The sequence below is a fragment of the Sus scrofa genome, chromosome 13 (assembly GCF_054392235.1).
Source record: "Sus scrofa isolate SSC_HxYL_T2T_F1_AM1 chromosome 13, Sscrofa_HxYL_maternal_Yorkshire_Landrace_v2.0, whole genome shotgun sequence".
Taxonomy (NCBI): Eukaryota; Metazoa; Chordata; class Mammalia; order Artiodactyla; family Suidae; genus Sus; species Sus scrofa.
Genome location: NC_139395.1, coordinates 97,574,601 through 97,597,214, shown reverse-complemented (window position 1 = coordinate 97,597,214; position 22,614 = coordinate 97,574,601). Strand labels below are relative to the sequence as shown.

Below are 22,614 nucleotides of genomic sequence, written 5' to 3'. Positions count from 1 at the left end.
AGAAAAATTTGACTAAGAAAAAGCTCTGATCTGTTTCATTCAGTATATATTTATTTGAGTGTCTAACAAGCAGAATTTTAGACACTGGGATGCAGCACTGAACAAAGCACAAGATCTTTGCTCTGCTGGAGCTGTTGTCAAGACTTATTTTCAGAGGGAAATATTTCAGATTAGCTGGTACCTAATCAAAGAAGGAGAGGTACCTTAATCATCTAGAAAAGTTGTACTTTCACAGAACTGAGATATAAACTAAACCCCACTGAAGACAGGGATTTTCATTTGGCTTTTGTCTTGTGTTCACTGCTGTATCCCCAGAGCTCAAAATAGCGCTTGGCTCAAATGTCATTGATTGCAGTGTTTGTTGTTTTGAATTTTATAATGAGACATGTACTTTAATAAATGATTCTTAAATCTAGTACATTGAAAATTTTATAATCTCATTTACCTTATTTTTATGTTTCTTGCCTACTTTTTGTTTCTCTTTGTGTCCACATGTCAGGATGCAGACACAGCTTATTAATATTAATAATCAGTCATATGGTAATCTGATATTGCAAAGGTTAGATTTGGAAAGGAATTTAAGGGGTCATCTTTTGTTCAGCTTCCTGCCTAGGAAAAACTAAGATAATTAGGTATGTATTTTTAATTAATCATTTTTTAAAAAGGGGACAGTATAATTGCGTTCTCTCTTGAGAAAATGGAGAAAGGTACTTAACCCTAGGTATAAAGGTACTAACCTGAAAAAAGTTAGAACTTCTAACTGTGTGGGAAAGTAAAAAAAAAAAAAATCGAGCACCACTAAGCTGCTCTTTGTTGATATCAGAAATGGGCCTGTCATTCATTTTGGCATTGAAGCATAGCCTCCTATCTCAGGGGGGCAGAACCAGGACTTTTTTTTTCCTCCCAGAGGAGCTGGACAGTTATTACAGGTTGAAAAGCCTGACCAGTTTTTCAAGAGTTTCTCCTCCCCCCCACCCCCCACCCCCGAAACTCCTGGTGCCTTTGCTTTGCTTTCAAGATGCACTAAGGTCTCCGGCTTTGTGACTGCTTTGGAGCTAACAGCACTCTGACATGTATAATTCAAAATATGCAGGTTTCTTGAGTAAGTTCCATCTAATTTTTTTAGCCGGTTAAAATTCCAGTGATTTTTAGAAAAATGTTAGCGTGGAGTTAGACATTGTATTGTTTCACCACTTTGATTTTAAGCTTATTTCTAAAGCAATCTTTAATAAGTCAAGAGTCTACATAAAAAGACCCCTTGGTCTCTTAAGACCTGTACTTTCATTTTCTTTTTAAGTGTCTTTGTTGCATGAGATGGTATTCACATGTCTCTGAAAAGCCAGTAACTCAATGATTTTCTTGAGCATCTTTTTAGTTTTTCTGAGAAGTATTTTAAATTGAGCCTTTCTGAGCTCGATTGCTCATGTCTGACACAGTCTCAAGTTTCCAGTGAATGGTAACAAAGACTGTAGAGTGTTGTTGGTACTGCAGTGAGAGGCATGCTTCTTTAGACCAGGTAAGAGAGATCATTTTGTTTCTTACTGTTGGGTGCTTTTTTACAGCGTTTATTTTATATTCAACAGCAGCAATGCTAAATGGATAAATAGCCAGGAGCACGCTGAATTCAAGACGTCCTTGCTTGTTGCAGACAGGAAAACTACAGGGTATGGGGGTTGGGGTGGGCATGGGGGGAGGGGTAGAGTACGCATAGTTTATCACTCAGTTACTTATATAAATCAATTAAAATGTAAAAATAATTCCCGGGCTCAGTTTTCTCCGTTCAAGAACTAAAGCAGCAGTTGAGGAAATGAATAATTTGAAAGGTACTTCGTGGTTCTTACTTGTGAGTGCAATTCAAATGTGAGTTTTTACTTTCATTTCTTTCCAGTAGTTAATAAAATAAGCTTTGCCTCTAACTATACATTTTTTTCCATTTATGAAAACATCTACATTGTCAGTAGCAAAATATGCTTCCTCGGGATCTTTGGAATGAACCTGACACTTATAAAAATGTTGCAGCTTTTAGAGCTGTTTCATTCCCTTTTTTCCTAGGACATTTTTCTTAAAAGTATTTGTGCTTTGAAAATGTCAGCTGTATTCTAATGAAGCTCAGGCATTGTTTGCTCATAAAGGGGCCGGTGCATTCCACTGCTTTATGGTTTATTATGAGGCACAGTGTGAGAGTGTGGGTGGCACCATTTGGTGTCTGCCTCTTGGGGTAGTGACTGCCATTATGTTAGCATTGGGTTGGCAAAGAAAATATAGCATGCAAGATTCTGTATGAATCTGGATCCTGTGAAGAAAACCTTAGCCATAAATGACACTCAGTGAGCCCAGGATGTGTGCCAACTTGAGTTGATCACTTCAAGTATACTCTTGAAGCCTGCATTTTAGTTACAATGGGTATTTTCCCCTTCACATCTCTGGGGTTTTGATGTATGTAACATTTACTCCTTCTCTAAACTTTGGTGAAGCCAGTGTTTCTAGGTAAACTGTGACATTTTAAATGGAACAGCGTAATTATCAGTAATACATTTACTTTAAAAAAAAGTTTAAGGAACTTAGTGTGGGTGGGGAGGGGGAGTGGAAGAGGAGGTCAGGCAGAGAGGCTTTCTTTCAGTTTAGGAGAGCCCTGAGGAAGAAAAAAAAAAGCAACAGATGTTTCTTCTGTTACAATTGAGGTTGTTTCATTCAAAATTCACAGTAGCTGGGATGGGGAGGGGAGGTCATAAATCTCACTTAATCAGTGAATAAAGAAAACTTAGTCATTTAAATTTTATTCTTTTATATTCAGGATTTGAGAAACAGTATAGAGTAACATACTCTGCTAACATACTTTTTGAAGAGGTTTTTTTAGTCTTAAAAAATTATGTGTGATTAGTGGAAATGTGAGAAAGTTTTAATTCCTTTAAGTGATGGGAAAAAATGATCATTAATCCATATAGACTATTAGGAAAAAACTAAGCCATTATAAGATATATAAGGAATACTTAGGTGGCAGATGTTTGTAATTGCACAATAGATATTAAGGCTCAAAATGAAATTGCAGTATGAAACGTCATTTGCATTTAGTGAGAGACTTGTATCTTCAGTGAGAAGCATGAGACTTATTGCTAAAGATCTTTGACTAAGAAATGTGGGACAAATATTTTGAGTCAATTAGAAATGATGTGTTGCAGTTTCCCTCTTTAAAAAAAAAAGGATAGTAAGCTTTGAGTAGGTAAACTAATGGAAAGAGGGGATTGTTTATCTGCTGAAAGAGTAGGAAGGAAGAGAGCTTAGAAGCGACATGCATGTAATGAAACCGGTCAAAGAAATAGGTTTTTAACTTGTGCAGTTCATAATGAGTAAAGTAAAAATCTGCCCTTTCACAAGTAACACATAGAGAAGTTCTGTGCTCTCACATAGTGTGCGTTTACAAATGTTAGAGCTTTATGCATTTCTTAAAGTTGGCTGTTAGAAAACCAGTGCTGAGCACCAGATCTTTCACATATTAGGCACTTAGGAAATTTTGCCCTACCCTACACTATAAAGTTAGTAATAATATGTAATAAACAATTCTTTGAACCGTAGTTCAAAATTTGCATATGGAGCAAATGTTAAACGGTTTTCTCAATGTTTAATTGGTCTAAGAAGAGGACTGGGAAAGATTAGCAACGGTGAAGGAGATTATTAGGAACTTCTCTTGCTGTTTGCTAGGATCTGTGGGCTTCCCTGAAGATTTTTCTTTGCTTCAAATAATGACAACAGAATTTAGAGATGTTGAAACTTTTTAGATCATTGTTTGAATTAAGATTTGAGTCCAAAATTGATCTATGCACATTTTGCTTGTTTAAGGAATATTAACGTGTAGCAGTTTGAGTTTTTTTCTAAGATAACTTACATGGAGTGTAAAATGGATTTACAAAGTTATAGGTTTGTTTAGAGTAAGAACTTTGAGAATTTTGACCAAGGAATGTTTAGTTTTGATGGAATAGACAGCCCTAAAAATTTTGATGATCTTACTTGCGATTATAACCATGACAGCATCGTAGGTTGTAGTTTTCAAAAATGTGTGTCTTATATATTACAAATGTAGTCATGACAGCACTTTACAGCATCAGCATCTATAGTTAGTAATCAGCATCAGTAGAAGTAATTGAGACTGTTAACCCTTCAACTTAAGAACAATATACTGAAAAAAAGCTTCTGGAATGAAGTACCTGTGGTTCCTGCCTTATATAGAATCTCTTTAGCACAAAACCGAGGTCTCGGGGTTGGGGGGGCGGGATAGGGGAGTCTAAGCTTTCCCTATTCATCTTTCTCGGAGTCAGAATACCCAGAGAGTGACTGATTTAGATGTTCTCTCTGCCTTACATATTTTTATGCAGTTAGAAACTACCGGTGGTTACCTAGAAATCGCTCATCTCTGGTGTGGAATCAGAAGGAAGATTTGCCTGACACTTGTATTTTTCTTTATATTGTTGTTTAGGAGCAGGCATGAGTGTTGTGCTTTAAGTGTATTATGAGCTAACTCTGTTTTGCAAGTGGCTCCAGGAACCTATGGTGTAATAGCATTGTTTCTTTCTACCAAGTTTTAAGCAACCAGTTTTCAAATGAGCTTTTGGGTCTTGACTCTAAAGCTGGTGATCATCAAGCAGGAAGCTTTGCTTTTGGCACTTTGCTCACTTGTGCAAAGTTTGGCAGCTCTCTTGGCAATTTCTCTGACAGAAAAATGAAGAGATTTCTAACTGAGCACATACTGTATGCTAGGTGGACCCAGTAGAACTTACTTATAAAAGTTTGCAGACTCTTTTAATGGTTAAGATTTCAATACAAAAGATTTTGTTGATATTGATGTCTAAGATATCTTGCTCTTGACAATATGGTTTAAATGTAGCTCAGTAATAGCTCTCAAGTGAAACTTGTTACTGAAATAAGAATACTGATAACAGTGCAGTTTTGAATAAGCTTCTTAGCATGGCATATGGAATGCAACCATCCCTTTTTTTGTTTGCTAAGGAAAAGAACTGCTTTGAAATTCTGATTCACGGGTGGTATTGGCCTTTTTGAATTTGTGTCCTAAAGTTTTAAATTTATTTGAAGAACGCAACTTTTAATTTCTACATCTGTGTGCAGTCTTCATCACCCTTTGAAAATATTAAAAAATATCTTCTCTTGACTGTAAATTTCAAATGATTTGTTTGTTAACACTGTCTGGGTTACCATCTCTGAGGCCTCTGGGCTTCTTCATGAGAGTGATTTCCAATGAAGTACCCTTGGGTATTCTCATGCTCATCAGGCCTGATCCTTGTGGTTGCACCCAGCTGCCTTGATCTGCTCTAGCCATTCACTGGCTGTTGGTGCAAGATAAAAATGTGCTGCTTTCCGCTCCCTCTCTTTTCCAGGCCTGCAGACAGCGTCTGTGTGCCATCTGGTGGGTGTTTTGGCCTCAGTGACTGTGCTAAAAGTAGTGGTTGAAAATAGGCTAAACAGTGAAAAGATACAACGTTTAAGAACAAGAGACAGTAAATAAGAGTCACTGGGCCCTTTCTCTTTTTAAGCTGAAAATGGAGATAAGTAGTAGATTCTGCTCAGATGACATTACTTCTCTGATTGGAGCACAGAGACAATGGGCACTTCGCTTGTAGCAGTCTGTCCCATTTTGCTGGCTCGTAGGAATCATCGGAGGCACTCCTTTAAAATATGCATTCCCACCTGGCTTCTTCACGCTTCTAGTGCTCCAACCGAAACAATGTGTTTTGAATAAGAGGGACTCTACCCTCTCCCGCTTTTGGGGTGGGGGTGGGGTGGGGGGGTGGGACATGATGTTCTTGGGTCAGGGATCAAACCCATGCCACATCAGTGACAACACTGACTCCTTAACTGCTGTACCACCAGGGAACTCAAAGGCTAATTTAAAAAATTTTTATTATTTTTTTTTTATTTGGCTGCACCCGTGGCCTACAGAAGTCCCTGAGCCAGGGATCAAACCCAAGCCACTGTAGGGCCAACACTGGATCCTTAACTGCTAGGCTGACGTGAATCTCTTTACCATTTCCCACTTCTGTCACCCCCTTTATATCCTTTGACCAGGCACAACTGAAAAGAATTACTGGGAATGCCTGGAAAAATCAGTTGTTTGAAGCCATATGATAAATTTCTTCAGTTATTAATCAGAAGATAGATAGCATGCCCCAAAATGGGAAGTTCGAATTAAGCAGGTGGATGAGAAATGAGAAAATTGAGAATTAAAAGATTTCCCTGTCTGAGCAAGGTAAATAGAAAAAGGACAAAATGATATTTTAACTAAAGATAAAGAAGCCAGTGAAGAAACAGTAGGATCCAACCTTAAGGTGAGACTAATGTTTTGGGATGGACATTTTAAAAATATTGGGAGGGAAAGGTCCTACCAAAGAAACCCAGTGAGTTTTCTAAGATCTTCTAGCTTTGAGGTTTGATGAACTAAATAAAAACAGTTATAACATTCCAGATACCAGAGCTTGAATTAAGGAGTTGATGTAAGAAATGAAGAGGTACTGTTTAAATCCTGGCATGTGGGAAGATGGAAAAATAATTTTTTTTCTCCTTTCAAGTTGAAGAATCCGGGGCATTTATGGTTCTGGATACCAGAGAAAGAAGGAGCTAGCTAATTGTTTTAAAAGGTGTCCTCCAAGTAAAAATGCTTTTCCAAGCCATGAGAACAGACTTGATCCTCTAGGGAAAGTATGTAGGAAAGACTGACTTAAAAGATTTATTGACCCTTTGGGAGCATGCCCTGAGGGCTGTAGAGCTGGGCTTTGTTATGGTCATTTCAAGGATCCTTTCTGTGGTTCATTGGAGAGATTCTGGTTAGGTGGTCCATTGGGATGGGAGGAATCCTTGAAGTCCTGTGTTCTGACAGCTGCATAAACATCCCAGGTTTGGCTTCCATGCCTGTGACATGTAGGAATGTGCATTTCAGATCTTCTGTCTTTATCTTTGCACCAAAGAGGCTCCAGTTTGGAACTACATACAGAGAGGGAGGTTCTAGGGGTCACTAAACCATTATACTTTGGAGTTGTTATGAACTTTTATCTTCCGTTTCTCACTCTTCCCATTTATAGTGATACTGTGGTTTAATAATGGTGTCCGTCTTTGGATGTAATCTTTGCAACTTCAGTGAACATGATTGAGTGCAGACGCAACAAAATAGAGCATTACAGTGTTACAAGGTGCATATAAGTAATGCACATTATAGCTGTACTAACAGCTACGCTATAAATGGAATGAAAACTACCCCCCCAAATGAGTATGTTTAAACATAAAAATGAATGAAATCAGAGTGGCTGCAAGGTTTATTTATTTACCTTCATCCTCTATTCCTGATGTGCATACTATATACAGATGTGCTATTTTACTCGTTTTACAGATTTGGTATTTTCAGTTGGATATTCTGTCTTTTCAAAGTAATTATGAGTTGTTAATATGTGTTTCATTAGTGCTGTTGATCTGTTGGTCATGAGTTATTTTTCAAATGAAGGTGATAGATACCCCTGGGCCATCCATATTGTTCTCTCTTCTTCATCCTTTCTTCAATGACATATGGCGCTTTCTAGCTGGCTGGCTGAAATTAGAAATACAGTCTGAAGGTTGTGGAGTCTTTGCTCTCTGCAAAATGAATGATCCTATTCCAGAATCGACCTGTGACTTGACCTCATTAGTGCTGTATTTGAAACTGATCAATAGTCCTTTACAACAGTTAGGAACAAGTAATTAAAAGGTAGTATGGAAAGGAAAGAAATGCCTAACACTTTCTTTTTCTGATTCTCTTCCTTCTCTGTTGGAAATGGTTGTGAATGAAATAAAGCATGTGATACTGTCATGTAAATAGATCAGTGAAGCAGAATAGAAAGTCAATAAATTGACCTAAATAAGTAAATGATCAAGGTAGACTTTTATATTAACATGGGAGAGGCATAGATTATTCATTAAAAGTAGCCATCTAGGAAAGAAAATTGGATCTTTCACTTCTCACATCAAATAAATTCCAGAAGGGTCAAGGATGTACAATCTTATTTTATTTTTGTCTTTTTGCCTTTTCTAGGGCCGCTCCCGCAGCATATGGAGGTTCCCAGGCTAGGGGTCGAATCAGAGCTGTAGCCACCGGCCCACGCCACAGCCACAGCAACTCGGAATCCGAGCCATGTCTGCGACCTACACCACAGCTCACAGCAACACAGGATCCTTAGCCCGCTGAGCAAGGCCAGGGATCGAACCCGCAACCTCATGGTTCCTAGTTGGATTCGTTAACCACTGCACCACGACGGGAACTCCCAAGTATGTACAATTTTAAATGAAGGCATTGAAGTGTTAAGAAAACATGAGGAATATGATTTTTTTTTTTTTTTTTCTTGGCTGCACTCACAGCATGCAGAAGTTCCTGGGCCAGGGACTGAACCCATACCATAGCAGAGACTCAGGCTGCTGCAGTGGCAATGCAGGATCCTTTACCTGAGCCACAGGAGAACTCCCATGAGGAATGTTTAACACAATCTTTAGTATGTAATTAATGATAATTAATTTCAAAGAACAGCATATCCAACTGGAAAGAGCAAACCTTTAAAGATAAGTGAAATATAGTATGTCCATGTATAGTATGTACCTCCAGAGTGGGAAGCGAAGATAAGTAAACTTTGCAGTTACTCTGACCTCCTTTATCTTCATATTTAAACATATTCACAGACCTTTTTGTTATGACACTACAGCCATACAAGGAAAGAACAGTAAAACTGATGACATTCTTTAAAAATGTGCCAAGTAAATCATATATAAAGGCAAAAGACAAATGTCGAATTGGGAAAACCATTTGCAGCAGGTGTAACAAAGAATGTACTTATTCCTTCAGCATTTAAGAGGGTCATCCAATAAAAAATCACCAACAGCCAATAGAAAGATGGGTGTAATTCTCAGGAGGGAGAGTTTGGGTGACTTTTTAAAAAAATATGTCTTATTCATAGTAATAAAACCAAAATAAAATCAAAAGGAGATACTACTTTTAACCTGAAGATTGACAGAAATAAAGTTTGATAACACACTGAGTTATAAGGATATGTGGAAATGGACACATTCACACATTTCTGAGGAGAGGGTGAATTGCTACAGGCAGTTGGTACAACTGATATGTATAAAGGCATATGTATAGTCATTGCTGTGTTATTTATAGTAATAAAAGATTTTACTATTAATAATGTTTGTAATGCTAAAAGCTCTCCATTACCAAGTGATTCAAATAAATACTAAGGCCATAAAAAGAAATATTACATAGCTAACAAAGTAAATACTGATGGAAAATTCCATATACAGGTATGGAAAGATCTAAATAGATACAATATTGTTAAGTGGGGAGGAGTATGCAAACTGCTATATTATTCAACTGTATATTTAAGGAAGAAAGGATATTTATGCATACATATTTATATATGCCTAGACATTTCTGGAAAGTAAGATTCGGATTGGCACTGAGACCTGTCACTAGGGAAGGGAATGTTTAGATGGTGGTTGGAGATAGGAGGAGACTTAGTTTTCACTGTACATGCCTGTCTCCTAAATTTCTATCATATGGTTCTGTGCAGATATTCATATATTCATTCATTCATTCGTTTATCCAACCAATATTTGTTGAATTGTTTTGTGACCCACTCACTGTGCTGCGTGCTGGAGGTAGAGCAGTGAATGCAATCAAAGATAATGATTCCCTATCTTTGTAGAACTTCTTCTGAGAGTGGGTGGGCTAAGGACAAGTAATAATCACATAAGCAAGTAAATGTAAATATGCAGTGTATCGTATGGAGATAAGTGCTATGGTGAAAAATCATAATAGGTGAAGAAGAGCTGACGTAGGGTGATCAGGCATCTCTGATGTTAGTGACAAGTGAGCAGACTTGAAGGAACCTGGGGAATAAGGCATGTATATAGATATCTGGGGGAAGAAAGTTACTGGCAGAACAAAAGCCATGAGGCAAAAATTTGCTTGGCCTGGTTTGAGGAACAGCAAAGAGGCCTGGGTGAATGAATGTAGTGGAATGAAGTGAGACTGGGGAGAGATCTGGCAGATGACCAGGTCAGAAGGGAGGGGTCAGGTGACAGAGGGCTCTGTAAACCATCATGAGGACATATGCTCACTGAGATGCAAAGCCAACTGGAGGGTTTTAAAAGAGGAGGATTACTCCGCAAAGCAGGATCACTCTGACGGCTGTGTGATGGTGGATAAAACAGTGCTGTCCAGTAGGATAATGTAAGTCATGTAATTTCAGATCTTCTAGGGAGTTCCCATTTTGGCTCAGCAGGTCACAAACCTGACTAGTATCCATGAGGACGCAGGTTTGATCCCTGGCCTTGCTCAGTGGGTTAAGGATCCGGCGCTGCTGTGAGCTGTGGTTGTAGGTTGCAGATGCCGCTCATATCTGCTGTTACTGTGGCTGTGGCATAGGCTGGCAGCTGTAGCTCTGATTCGACCCCTTGGCTGGGAACTACCATAGCCTAGGAGTTTCCATTGTGGCTCAGCAGGTTAAGGACTCGACATTGACTCTGTGAGGTTGGGAGTTTGATTCCTGGCCTTAGTGGGTTAAGTTAAGGATCCAGCATTGCTGTAAACTGCAGCATAGGTCGCAGATGAGGCTCAGATCCATTGTTGCCGTGGCTGTGGCGTAGGCTGGCAGCGGCATCTCCAGTTTGATCCCTGGCCCAGGAACTTCCACATGCTGCAGGCGCAGCTGTAAAAAGAGAAAAAAAAAAAAAAATATATATATATATATATTTATATGTATATACACACATATATATAATACACACACACACATATATATAAGCAAATTTTAAATGACGTTATACAGATTTTAGGTTCTTAGCCTTCAAAAATCTGTATTTTACTTTTACATCACATCTCAATTTAGACGTTAAATTTTCAGCAACAGAGGTGAAATGTAGTTTAACCGAAACAATAATGTTTTTGAAAAATGTTTTATACTGCTTCAGTTTTAAATTTTAAATTAATTAAAATTAAATACATTTAAGAAATTTGGTCCTCAGTCACATAAGCTCCATTTCAGGTACTTACTAACTGCTGCGTCTAGTGACTACCGTGTTGTAAAGCTTGGGAGTGGAATTGTGGGGTGAGGTGGCCTAAGGCAGGACAGGTGGATGAATCAGGAAGACACTGCAGTTCAAGCCAGAGATGGTAACTTGGATGGAGTGGTAGCAGTAGAGTGAATGAGAAGTGCTTACATTCAAGATAAGTTTTATTTTTTTTGTCTTTTTTTTTTTTTTTTTTTTTTTGTCTTTTGTCTTTTGTCTTTTTAGGGCTGCACCCAGGGCACATGGAGGTTCCCAGGCTAGGGATCTAATTGGAGCTGTAGCCACCGGCCTACACCAGAGCCACAGCAATGAGGGATCCGAGCCGCATCTGCAACCTACACCACAGCTCACGGCAACGCCGGACCGTTAACCCACTGAGCAAGGGCAGGGACCGAACCCGCAACCTCATGGTTCCTAGTTGGATTCGTTGACCACTGCGCCACGACGGGAACTCCGAGATACTTCTTAAACATCAAAATGGAGATATTCAAACTATCAGTTGGATATATGAATCTGAAGTTCAGGAGAGAGGTTTAATCTGGAGAAATACGCATGGGAGCGCTCAGATGACCTGGTGAGGAAGAGTTGACAGAGATGAGCTGGAGGAGGATCCAGCAACCAGGACTGAGAAGGAGAGGTGAGTGAGTTGGGAGGAAAACCAAGAGAGAGGTTTAGAGGCCAAGTGAAGAGTATTTGAAAGGAAGGTATGGTTTTTAAAAGTGTCACACGTGGCTGGTAGTTTAAGTTGAGAACTGAGAATTGGGTTTAGCAACATGGAGATGATCTTGGCAAGAGCTATTTCGGTGAAGTTGGGGTGGGGTGGGAATGAGAGTGGGTTAAAGAAAACAGTGGAGAAGTGGAGACAGCAGATGTTGACAGATTTTGTGAGTTTTGATGTCATGGGCAACAGAAATGAGTTCGTAGCTGGAGAGTGTGGTTCAGGGAAGTTTTTTTTTTTTAAGATGAAAGAAGTAGGAGTTCTTGCTGTGGCTCAGCGGAAATGAATCTGACTAGCATCCATGAGGATGCAGGTTTGATACCTGGCCTTGCTCAGTGGGTTAAGGATCCAGTGTCACCATGAGCTGTGGTCACAGAGGTGGCTCGGATCCCGAGTTGCTGTGGCTGTGGCCTAGGCCAGCAGCTACAAGCTCTGATTTGACCCCTAGCCTGGAAACTTCCTTATGCCTTGGGTGCGGCCCTAGAAGAAGAAGAAAAAAAAAGACAAGATGAAAGAAATAATGTGTGTTTATATGCTGATGAGAATGATCCAGCAGAGGGGGAAAGATTGTGATGATGTAGGAGGCTTTGAAAGAGAGAGTAGCTGGAGGGATGTAATTTAGACAAATACATGATTGCCCATTTATAAAATAGTGTTTTTTTTTTTTTTTTTTTTTTTTTTTTTTTTGCTTTACCCACAGCATATAGAAGTTCCAGGGCCAGGGATCAAATCCAAGCCACAGCTTCAACCTAAGCCACAGCTGTGGCAGTACCAGGTCCTTAGCCCACTGTGCCACAGTGGGAACTCCTTTAAATAAATTTTAAAAGTAGGTAATAGAAGTAACAGAAGAAGAAAAGCAGGAGGATTGTATAATCTATAATTAATGTTTTACTAATAAGTATGAAATTGCCTTGGTCACTTTTCTCCATTTTTTTAAAAAATTAAGGCATAATTTACAGGTAGTGAAATTAACCCTTTTTAGCCTAGAGTTCCTAGAGTTCTTTGGGTTTGACAAACACATATACTACCACAGTGTAAGTCATTTTAAAACTTTTATTTAGTGCTATAGGTTTAGATTGTCCTGTGAGGTTTGGACCCTGTATATATGGGATATACACTACTTCTGATTTGAGGTATTTATAAACCCATAAAGTAAGGATATTCTTTCCTATAATAAATTACTAATTTGGTTTTTCTAGGAGGAAGTGATATAGGCTTGGGTGACGGAGATTTTTCCCCAAAGTCATTTCAGGCCAAAAAAAATTTTTCCCCCCAGCATGTCAGGGCTGTGAAAAATAACTTACAGTGACATCATGTAGACAGTTATTTGACTGAACTTTTCATTTTAATTGGACATACTGAAGGTGACTAACTATACCTGGAAACTGACCCCCCCAAAAAAAGGAATTATGTGTGTGAAAGAAACCTTTGGTGTCAGGACAATTCTAATGGAAAACAGAGATTCCAATTACTAAAGAAATTCAAATCGATTTTGAGCCAAAATTTTGTGCCTGTGCCAAGATTTGGCATAGATTTTTTTTTTTTAATAAGCTTTTTTTTTTTTTTTTTTTTTTTTTTTGTCTTTTTGCTATTCCTTTGGGCCGCTCCTGTGGCATATGGAGGTTCCCAGGCTAGGGGTCGAATCGGAGCTGTGGCCCCTGTGGCCTACGCCAGAGCCACAGCAACGTGGGATCCGAGCCACGTCTGCAACTTACACCACAGCTCACGGCAACGCCGGATCGTTAACCCACTGAGCAAGGCCAGGGACTGAGCCCGCAACCTCATGGTTCCTAGTTGGATTCGTTAACCACTGCGCCACGACAGGAACTTCCTGGCATAGGTTTTTAGCTTTTTTTTCTAGCCCTTTTCCTAGGTGATTGATCTCATTAGTTAAATCAGGGAATTGCCAGGACTAAAATCCAGGCAGGTCTTTAAATTTTTGTTTTTAATAAATACATCAAGTGCCAGGCATTTGCTTCTGGACAGTGTTAGGACCCATGTTGCCAAGGAGCTATGAATTAAGGCCAGATACTTAGGAAAAATTGTTAAGACTTGGTTTGGTTTACTTCTAATGTGGCTGAAATTTCAGGAGACTAGGTGTTTATAAACTATTTAAATGACCCTTTAGAGTCCAAAAAATTATACTTCTGCTGCTGAACCCAGTCAATTTGATGAAAGTAAATTATGTCTAAATCCATGGCTTTTATTTCTAGGTATTATTACAATTGTTGAATTCCCAAAGGGGCCCCTTTAATTGTTTCTAAAGCAGACATTTTTACTAATCATAAATCACAGATCATTTATAGATCTTCAGTTTGTTTCAGCAACTGTGGCTGATTCCCTCTCACTTTTTTCTTCAGTATGGCGATAGCTTTTTACATGATAAAACTAGTGCATGCATGTTCATTACACTTTTAATAATAAAAAAGTATAGGACTTTCGTTGTGGTGCAGCTGAAATGAGTCCAACCAGTATCCATGAGGATGTGGGTTTGATCCCTGGCCTCGCTCAATGGATCAGGGATCCGGTGTTGCAGTGATCTGTGGTGTAGGTAGCAGACGCGGCTCAGATCTGGCGTTGCTTAAGCTTTGCCGTAAGCTGGCAGCTGTAGCTCACATTTGATCCCTGGCCTAGGAACTTCCATATGTGGCACATGCAACCCATAAAAGAAAAAAAAAAAAAGTGTAAAACAAGTAGAACATTTCTCCATTCTGCTCATCCAGAGCTAACCTCTATTACATTTATTGTTTATCTTGCCGAACTCTTTATGCATGTGTAAACTTGGGTGTATATGTAGTTTTTAAGGTTAATGGAGTCATATTAATCCTACTTTATTACAGTGGGCACATTTTTCCATGGCAGTACATCCTTGTCTTTTTTTAGGGGCTCGATAATATTCTGTCATATACATGTATACCAAAGACGTTTAAAGGTTTAACTTGTTTCCAAGGTTTCGCTTTATTTTATCCACAGTACTGCAATCCTAGGACATGTGTAACTGTTCTTAGCTACTTGGTTTATTAGGATGCATATCCAGCAAAGGAATTGCTGGTCAGGGGGTAGGGCCATTTTTAACTATGACGTTGTTGGAGAGGCCAGGGGTCAGCTTGCCACTTGGGCAACAGAAGACAGTTGAAAGGATATTTGTTGGGGTGGGAAGAGGCTTTAAAATTTGTAATTGTTTTTAAAGGACTTACCTAAAATTTTCTTCTCTAACACGCAATCCCATAACTCCTCTCTAAATAAATACACTGTTGGACCGCCTTCCAAAAAGGCTCCCCAGGAGATGTGTCCTTGAGCGCAGTGGACAGTTCATTTGCCCTGAGGATCTGTAGCACTTAGCATTACTGCTTGACATATACTAGGTACCAAGCAGATGTTTTTTCCTTTTTTTCTTTTTAGAGCCACACCTGTGGTATATGGAAGTTCCCAGGCTAGGGGTTGAATTGGAGCTACAGCTGCCAGCCTACACCACAGCCACAGCAACACAGGTGTCTGTGACCTACACCACAGTTCATGGCAACACCAGATCCTTAACCCAATGAGCACGGCAAGGGATCGGACCCATGTCCTCATGGATACTAGTTGGATTCCTAACCCACTGCATCAAAACGGGAACTCCCTCAAACTTCTTAATCTTTATCAATCTGGTACATTAAAACGTTTCTTTTTTTAAAAAGTGTTAATTTTGTACTATTAAAATTAAGCATTGCTTCCTGTGTGAATTTGTTCACCACATCTGAGATTTGTCTTAAGTGTGTTAGGTCTTCTGCTATTTAGAAGATATTTATTTTTCGGTAGTCAAATCTGTTGATCTGTTTTCTAAATTCTGTAACATGCTTAGAAGGGCCTTTATCCCAGATTATGTTTTTTAAAATTATGTTTTCTGGAGTTCCCGTCGTGGCGCAGTGGTTAACGAATCCGAATAGGAACCATGAGGTTGCAGGTTCGATCCCTGGCCTTGCTCAGTGGGTTAAGGATTTGGTGTTGCTATGATCTGTGGTGTAAGTCACAGATGCGACTTGGATCTGGCGTTGCTGTGGCTCTGGTGTAGGCTGGCAGCTGTAGCTCCAATTAGACCCCTAGCCTAGGAACCTCCATGTGCCACCCATGTGGCCATAAAAAGACAAAAGACCAAAATAATAAAATAAATAAATAAATAAATAAAATTATATTTCTAATACTTCTATGGATTAATGTATTTAAATATTTTCTGTTTCTGGGATTTATTTTTGTGCAAAATGAGAAATCGAAATCTAAGGTTTCTTTTATCTCAGTGGACAATTTCTTGTCTTAACATTTCTTAAGTAATCTACCCTTCCTCCATTCATTTGAAATGCTGCTTTTACCGTACATAGAATTTTCATAAGTAAATAGAGTAGTTTTTGGACTTTAATTTCTGTTTTGACAGTTTCTTTGCATCTTAGCCAATGTCATATGATTTCAGTCCCTTTAGCTATGTAATAATTGTGAAATCTGGGAGCCCAAAGTTCCTCTCTTCCCCATTATGCCTTTTTTTTTTCAAAATTTTCTTGGCTGTTCTTGATCTTTATTCGTCCAAATACACTTTAGATTCAACTTGTCGGACTTATTAACATCCCTCTAAATTCCTTGGTATTAACTGGCGTGACCAATCTGACTTTAATGATATTTTTCTTTTTGCTTTTCTCTAAGTTTTATATTCTTAATTTTCCTTGACTGTTAGGTTTCAAATTAGGGTTAATCTGTTCCATAACCTTTTTTTGGTATTTTTCTTGCTTTACTTTTTTCTGCATGTTTTTGACTTTTGTTTCTAACATAGTATATCATAGATGATCTTACTATAAACATTCAGCAGCATTAAAAGTCATTTTAAAAAACCATTTGCGAGCCAGACTCTTTTAGGACTGGGTTCTTCTCACATGGATATATGGGGTGTTCCTTTTCTGCTCAGGAATGAGTTTATGACACATGTCTGTCAATTACAGAGCTCTCCTAGACTCATAGATTAGTATTTTCCAGCTAAGTGGATTTTTAAACAGATGAATAACCATATTTGGGGAGTTGTGATAATAACCTTACTCTTTAGCAATTGATAAGATATGCATGTAAATCAGTTGCAGTTACAGAGTATGGAAACTATTTGACAATACCAGTTATATCATGTTTTAAAAACAGTAAACAAAGGACCTACGGTTTAAATTTGTTTCAGACTCAGTATTTATGACACCTCTTAAAAAATAACAAAAGAGGAGTTCCCATCGTGGCTCAGTGGTTAACGAATCCGACTAGGAAACATGAGGTTGCGGGTTCAATCCCTGGCCTCGCTTAGTGGATTAAGGATCCAGCATTGCCGTGAGCTGTGGTGTAGGTCACAGATTCAACTTGGATCCCGTGTTGCTGTGGCTGTGGTGTAGGCCAGTGGCTACAGCTCCGATTCGACCCCTAGCCTGGGAACCTCCATATGCCGAGGGAGTGGGCCAAGAAATGGCAAAAAGACAAAAAAAAAAAAAAAAAAGAGTTTAGGCAACCTTACAGGAAGTTTGGCATCCAGATTAGGAAAGGTAACAGCTCCAATCTGTGCAAATCAAGCAGTTTTTATTGTTTCATGCACCTCTTTGGTGCCAGGGACTAGAGCAGATGTCAGTCTGCAAAGCTGAAATGTAGCTTACGAATAGTAGAATGACAGGTAAGTAACAGTAGGCTTTATGAAAATCCAGAAGAAGGGCATCCAAGACCTAGACTCTTGAGGCTGGAGACACCTTATTTAAGGAGGAGGTGACGCAGAGAGCAGAAGCTTTGGAGGTGGAGCTTTGGCCCTTTACTGCCTGGGAGACCTTGTACAGATTAGTTAGCCTCACTCTGTCTTCATTTCTTCATGTGTTAGAGTCAGTAATAATATACTCCCCACTGTCATTTTAAGCACTGAGATGATATATACATATATGGGACGCCTCTGGAGCGAATTCTAGTATGTAGTAATTGCTCAGAAAACGGTATGCAGTAAAAGTGCTGCAAGGCAGGAGTTGTCCCAGCGGAGAGAGACTTCCCAGCAGAAGGAAGGGTATGCACCAAAGCTGGAGTGGTTGAGCGGGGGCCTTTCTGGAACTGCAGAGTATCTAATCTGATTGGAGTAGAGGGTGCACGAGGACGGAGTAGCTGATGATGAAACTGGGAAGGGAGGAGGCAGGGGTGAGATCTCCACAAGAAAGCTTTGTGCCATGTTGAGGAGCCTGAGAGGCATTTAGGAGGGGCTAGGGCATCTCTGAAGGCCTTCAGTAGGGAGTGTCTAGATCAGTTTTCCCAGTGGAAAGACCGGTTTGTCCCAGATGTGTGGAGGGGCTAGGAAAGCTGTTTGAAGTAAGATATCCAGTTGAGGAAGTGGTGCTCAGCTCTGGCTGCACCTTGGGAACTACCTGGAGAACTTTTACCTGTCTGATGCCCAGGTTCACGCCGTATCAACCGCTCTGGAGGTAAGACCCAGGCACTGGTGGTTTTTTATTGCTTCCCAGATAATTCTGTTATTCAAACCAGATTTGATAAAATTCCAAATTAAACAAGTGCTGGCAACATAAAGGAAAGAGGGAGAGGAGATAACAAGTAGGACATGATGGTCATTTGAATGAGGTTTCTGGATTGGGTCACTGGGTGCGTGGTGATCCTGAACCAAGACTGAAGGAGAAGCAGATTTGGGTTCTAGGCCTTGCTGAGTGAGCATGAGGAAGGTAAAGAATTTGACTTTGAAATGTGGAATTTGAGGGGAAATGATCCCTGACAAAAGGGCAAAGGAAAGCAGAAGGAAAGGAGCTAATGGCACAGTGGAAAGCTCAGGAGACAGAGTAAATAACTGATGAGTGAGCTCCCTGAGGAGGCATGAATGAATTGACTTTGTGTGAGAATTTCTACTCAGAAATAACTAAAAACATATGAGGGTGCAGATAAGTCCACAGGTTGAGGATGAGTAGCTGTAAGTGAGCCTGGTGGTCTGAGTTCCTTACTGCCAAAGATCTGCTGAGAGGAGATAAGAGATGGGCATTCAGGAGTTGGCAAGCTTTAGAAGTGGTAAGGAAGGAAGCCACCTGAGGAGCCATGTGTCTTTCTGGTCCTGCTCTTAAATGTTGGTTTTTTCCCCAGAGTTTCAATATTGACTCTCACAAACTTCCTGTGTGATCTCCTTTATTACATTAGATGACAGTTATAAGAGAAACATTGATAGACTGTTAAGGAGGAGTTAAGTAGTTGATATTGTAAGTTGGCAAATTATTGATTGGGTTTTTGCTTTAGAGGATAGCACTTTGCTGCCTTAATTTGAAATGTAAATTGTTTAAATCCCTTGGTAATACTCTATAGCCCCCATAGTTTTCACCATCAGTAATTAGGTGGCACCACATTTAATTTCTCAACTATAATAAAACTTTAAAAAACTCAGCTCAAACATTTTGAAAACATGTTAACTTTTAGTATAAATTTTTATAGTATACTATAAAGAAATTCTAATAGAAATCTATTTCGTATCATATAGTATACTTCCTGCATTTTGTTGTTGTTGTTGTTCTGTGATTTCTAATAAAGATCTAAGTGGAATTCTCAACTGATATAAACTCTCTTAAGTATTTTTCCCTTTAAAAAAACAACTAAAAGAACTGTGGTTGTCAAATAGACTGAACTATTTCATTTACAAGTTTGCTGTTCAGTGGAACTAACTGTATTCACTACAACAAAGAAATAGTTACTCTGGCTTTTCACTATGGCTTCTTGTTCCTAACTTCCTTATTAAGATAATTACACATTGCTTAAGCAAAGCTGAAGTTAGGACCATGCATGTATAGATACATAGAAAGTGGCCTTGATATTGCAGAACATTAACCTAGAGTTTTGCTCTCATTTCAGGTAATATTTCATTTGTTGCATTTCCAGTTTCCAGCACCAACTCACCAACAAAGATTTTACCAAAAACCTTAGGACCAATAAATGTGAATGTTGGACCCCAAATGGTAAGAAAATCATCAAATTTTAGGACTTAAAAGTTTGCTTAGGTAAGACTAATTCAAAGGATACTTGTACTAAAGATGCTTGGTCACATATTCCAGTTAATTTCTTTCATTAGTCATTTCTTTTTTGAAGTTTTCTTTCTATCTGAATGTAACTGACTAGTCTTGAGAAAAAGAAAAGCATTGTGCTCCTCGGTGTTTAATTTTCACGTATTTGAATCTGGTTTCTGAATGTGTCATATTAAGGTTTTTGGTTCTTAAATGAGGCTTCTTTTGTTTTCAGTTGTTTAGTTAAATTGATTTGAAATCTATTATGGTTTATGTTCTCCTTTTTTCTTTTTCTTGTAAAACAGCTTTTACTGCACTAAGCCGTGTACACTCATATAGATTGATTATGACCCAACAGTTAATCCATATCTGGAGCTACTAATTTGAAACGCTTTGATTAAAGGACATTTGAGAATAAACAGCTCACCAATTCATTTTAATCTTTAGAAGTAGAAATAGTGGAAAATAGCTGTTTCTCTGAAGGTATCCCATTAATTATGCTAAAGCTTAAGGTATATAGAATTTTTTTTTTTTTTTTTTGGTCTTTTTGCCATTTCTTGGGCCACTCCCACAGCATATGGAGGTTCCCAGGCTAGGGGTCGAATCGGAGCTGTAGCCGCCGGCCTACGCCAGAGCCACAGCAACACGGGATCCAAGCGGAGTCTGCAACCTACACACAGCTCACGGCAACACTGGATCTTTAACCCACTGAGCAAGCCCAGGGGTCGAACCGCAACCTCATGGTTCCTATTCGGATTCGTTAACCACTGAGCCATGATGGGAGCTCCATCAAAGTATGTAGAACTTTTAAGAAAGCATTATTTAGGGAGTTCCCATTGTAGCTCAGCAGTCACAAATCCAGCTAGCATCCCTGAGGACATGGGTTCAATCCCCGGCCTCGCTTAGTGGGGTAAGGATCTGGTGGTGCCGTGTGGTATAGGTTGCAGATGTGGCTCAGATCCTATGTTGCTGTGGCTGTGATGTAGGCCGGCTGCTATAGCTCCGATTCAATTCCTAGCCTGGAAACTTCCATATGGTGCAGGCACGGCCCTAAAAAGACAAAAAATAAATAAAAATTCAAAAGAAAGCATTATTTAGGAGTTCCCGTTGTGGCACAGTGGTTAACGAATCTGACTAGGAACCATGAGGTCGCGGGTTCGGTTCCTGCCCTTGCTCCATGGGTTAACAATCCGGTGTTGCCGTGAGCTGTGGTGTAGGTTGCAGACGTGGCTTGGATCCTGCGTTGCTGTGGCTCTGGCGTAGGCCGGTGGCTACAGCTCCGATTAGACCCCCTAGCCTGGGAACCTCCATATGCCGCGGAAGCGGCCCAAGAAATAGCAAAAAGACAAAAAAAAAAAAAAAGAAAGCATTATTTATGGACAAAGTTGCGTAGAGCTAATCTAAAAACTATACCTAATTTAAATGGCCTCAACCATCTCTAGCAAAAATATGTAAACATCTGAACAATAATTCTTCCTTGTCGGTGCTTACATCTTATCTACAGAGCAATAAGTATAAATTTTTATTTGTAATGTACTGTACCATGGACTACATTAAATGCAAAATTATTTAGACAGAAATTGCTTTTTACATTCTTTGTGGCTTCGGAAAGTCTTTAGGATCTTAAGACATTCTAGACATGACATTTTTCTGGATCCCTTGGGGAGAGTTAATCATCTGCAGAATCTAAGCTAAAGTTGTTGCACAATACTATAGCTATGTAAAGAATGTAATCTAGCTCTAAGCCTCATAGAAACTTAAGCCCAGGTGAGTACCCCCATTTCAAGGTAGTTCAGGGTATATTTTTGAGCACTTGATAAGCATCTCCCCTTCACCAGCCACTATAGTGGGTGCAAATGAGAGTGCATAGCTGACTTGAAAGTCAGTATTTTGAAATGTGAATTATATGAATATCAAAATTAAACAAACGTACCTGAACTTTCATGAGTTTGGCCCTTAAAGTGCTCCTCTGTCTTGAGAGACCATTTCCTCTTGGTATTTTAGCAATGCTGCTATGGCTCAAATTTGTGGGGGGTTTTGTTTATTTTTTTAAATTTTATTGAAGTATAGTTGATTTACAGTATTTGTTAATTTCTGCTCTATAGGGTAGTGATTCAGTTATGCATACATATATATGTCATCATTCGTCGTATATCATTCTTTGTCATATTCTTGTCAATTGTGGGGTTTTTTTTTTTTTTTTTTTTTGTCTTTAGGGCTGCATCCGTAGCATATGGAGGTTCCCAGGCTAGGGGTCCAACTGGAGCTACAACTGCCGGCCTATACCACAGCTGCAGCAATGCCAGATCCGGGCTGTGTTTGCGACCTACACCACAGTTCATGGCAACGCCGTATTTTTGACCCACTGAGCGAGGCCAGGGATCGAACCCGCAACCTCACGGTTCCTAGTTGAATTCATTTCTGCTGTGCCACGACGGGAACTCCCATTGTGGTTTATCATAGGAGATTGAATACAGTTCCCTGTGCTATATAGTAGGACTTTGTTGTTTATCCATGCTTTGGCTCAAGTTTGATTTCCTCTTTTGGAAATGTAATTTTTCTTCCGATTGTCAGTTTGAACTAGTGTACATTTAAGCCTTTACACACTTCAGTTGTGACAATAAGTGATCATGTGTGTTCCTAATTTCTGCACACCTGAGAATCAGCAAAGCAAAAGTTGGAAGAAGAGATTTGAGGCTCTCCTTTAAAACAGGCCAGCCCAAGGCCTTCATTTGTCTCCCTATTTCTGAGTAGCTTTTTGCAGTTCTGAGTCTCTTCCACGTA

General features: G+C 39.3%; 1 protein-coding gene across 49 annotated transcripts in view; it reads left to right on the top strand.

The window, feature by feature from the left end:
* TFDP2 (transcription factor Dp-2) overlaps positions 1–22,614 on the top strand; it is a 189,478-nt gene that overhangs the window by 112,360 nt on the left and 54,504 nt on the right. For 30 of the 49 annotated variants that reach the window (XR_014824055.1, XM_084989887.1, XM_084989908.1 and 27 more), the window contains one exon: positions 19,682–19,785. Coding sequence is in view for 43 of the 49 variants with exons in the window: in XM_084989882.1 (XP_084846008.1) it covers positions 19,682–19,785 (104 nt within the window). In the remaining 6 variants the exon portion in view is untranslated. Of the gene's footprint in view, positions 1–986; positions 1,517–1,583; positions 1,665–1,759; positions 1,861–18,012; positions 18,265–19,681; positions 19,828–22,614 lie in introns of those variants that run through there. The other 19 variants (XR_014824056.1, XM_084989889.1, XM_021069564.2 and 16 more) reach the window with 8 other exon arrangements.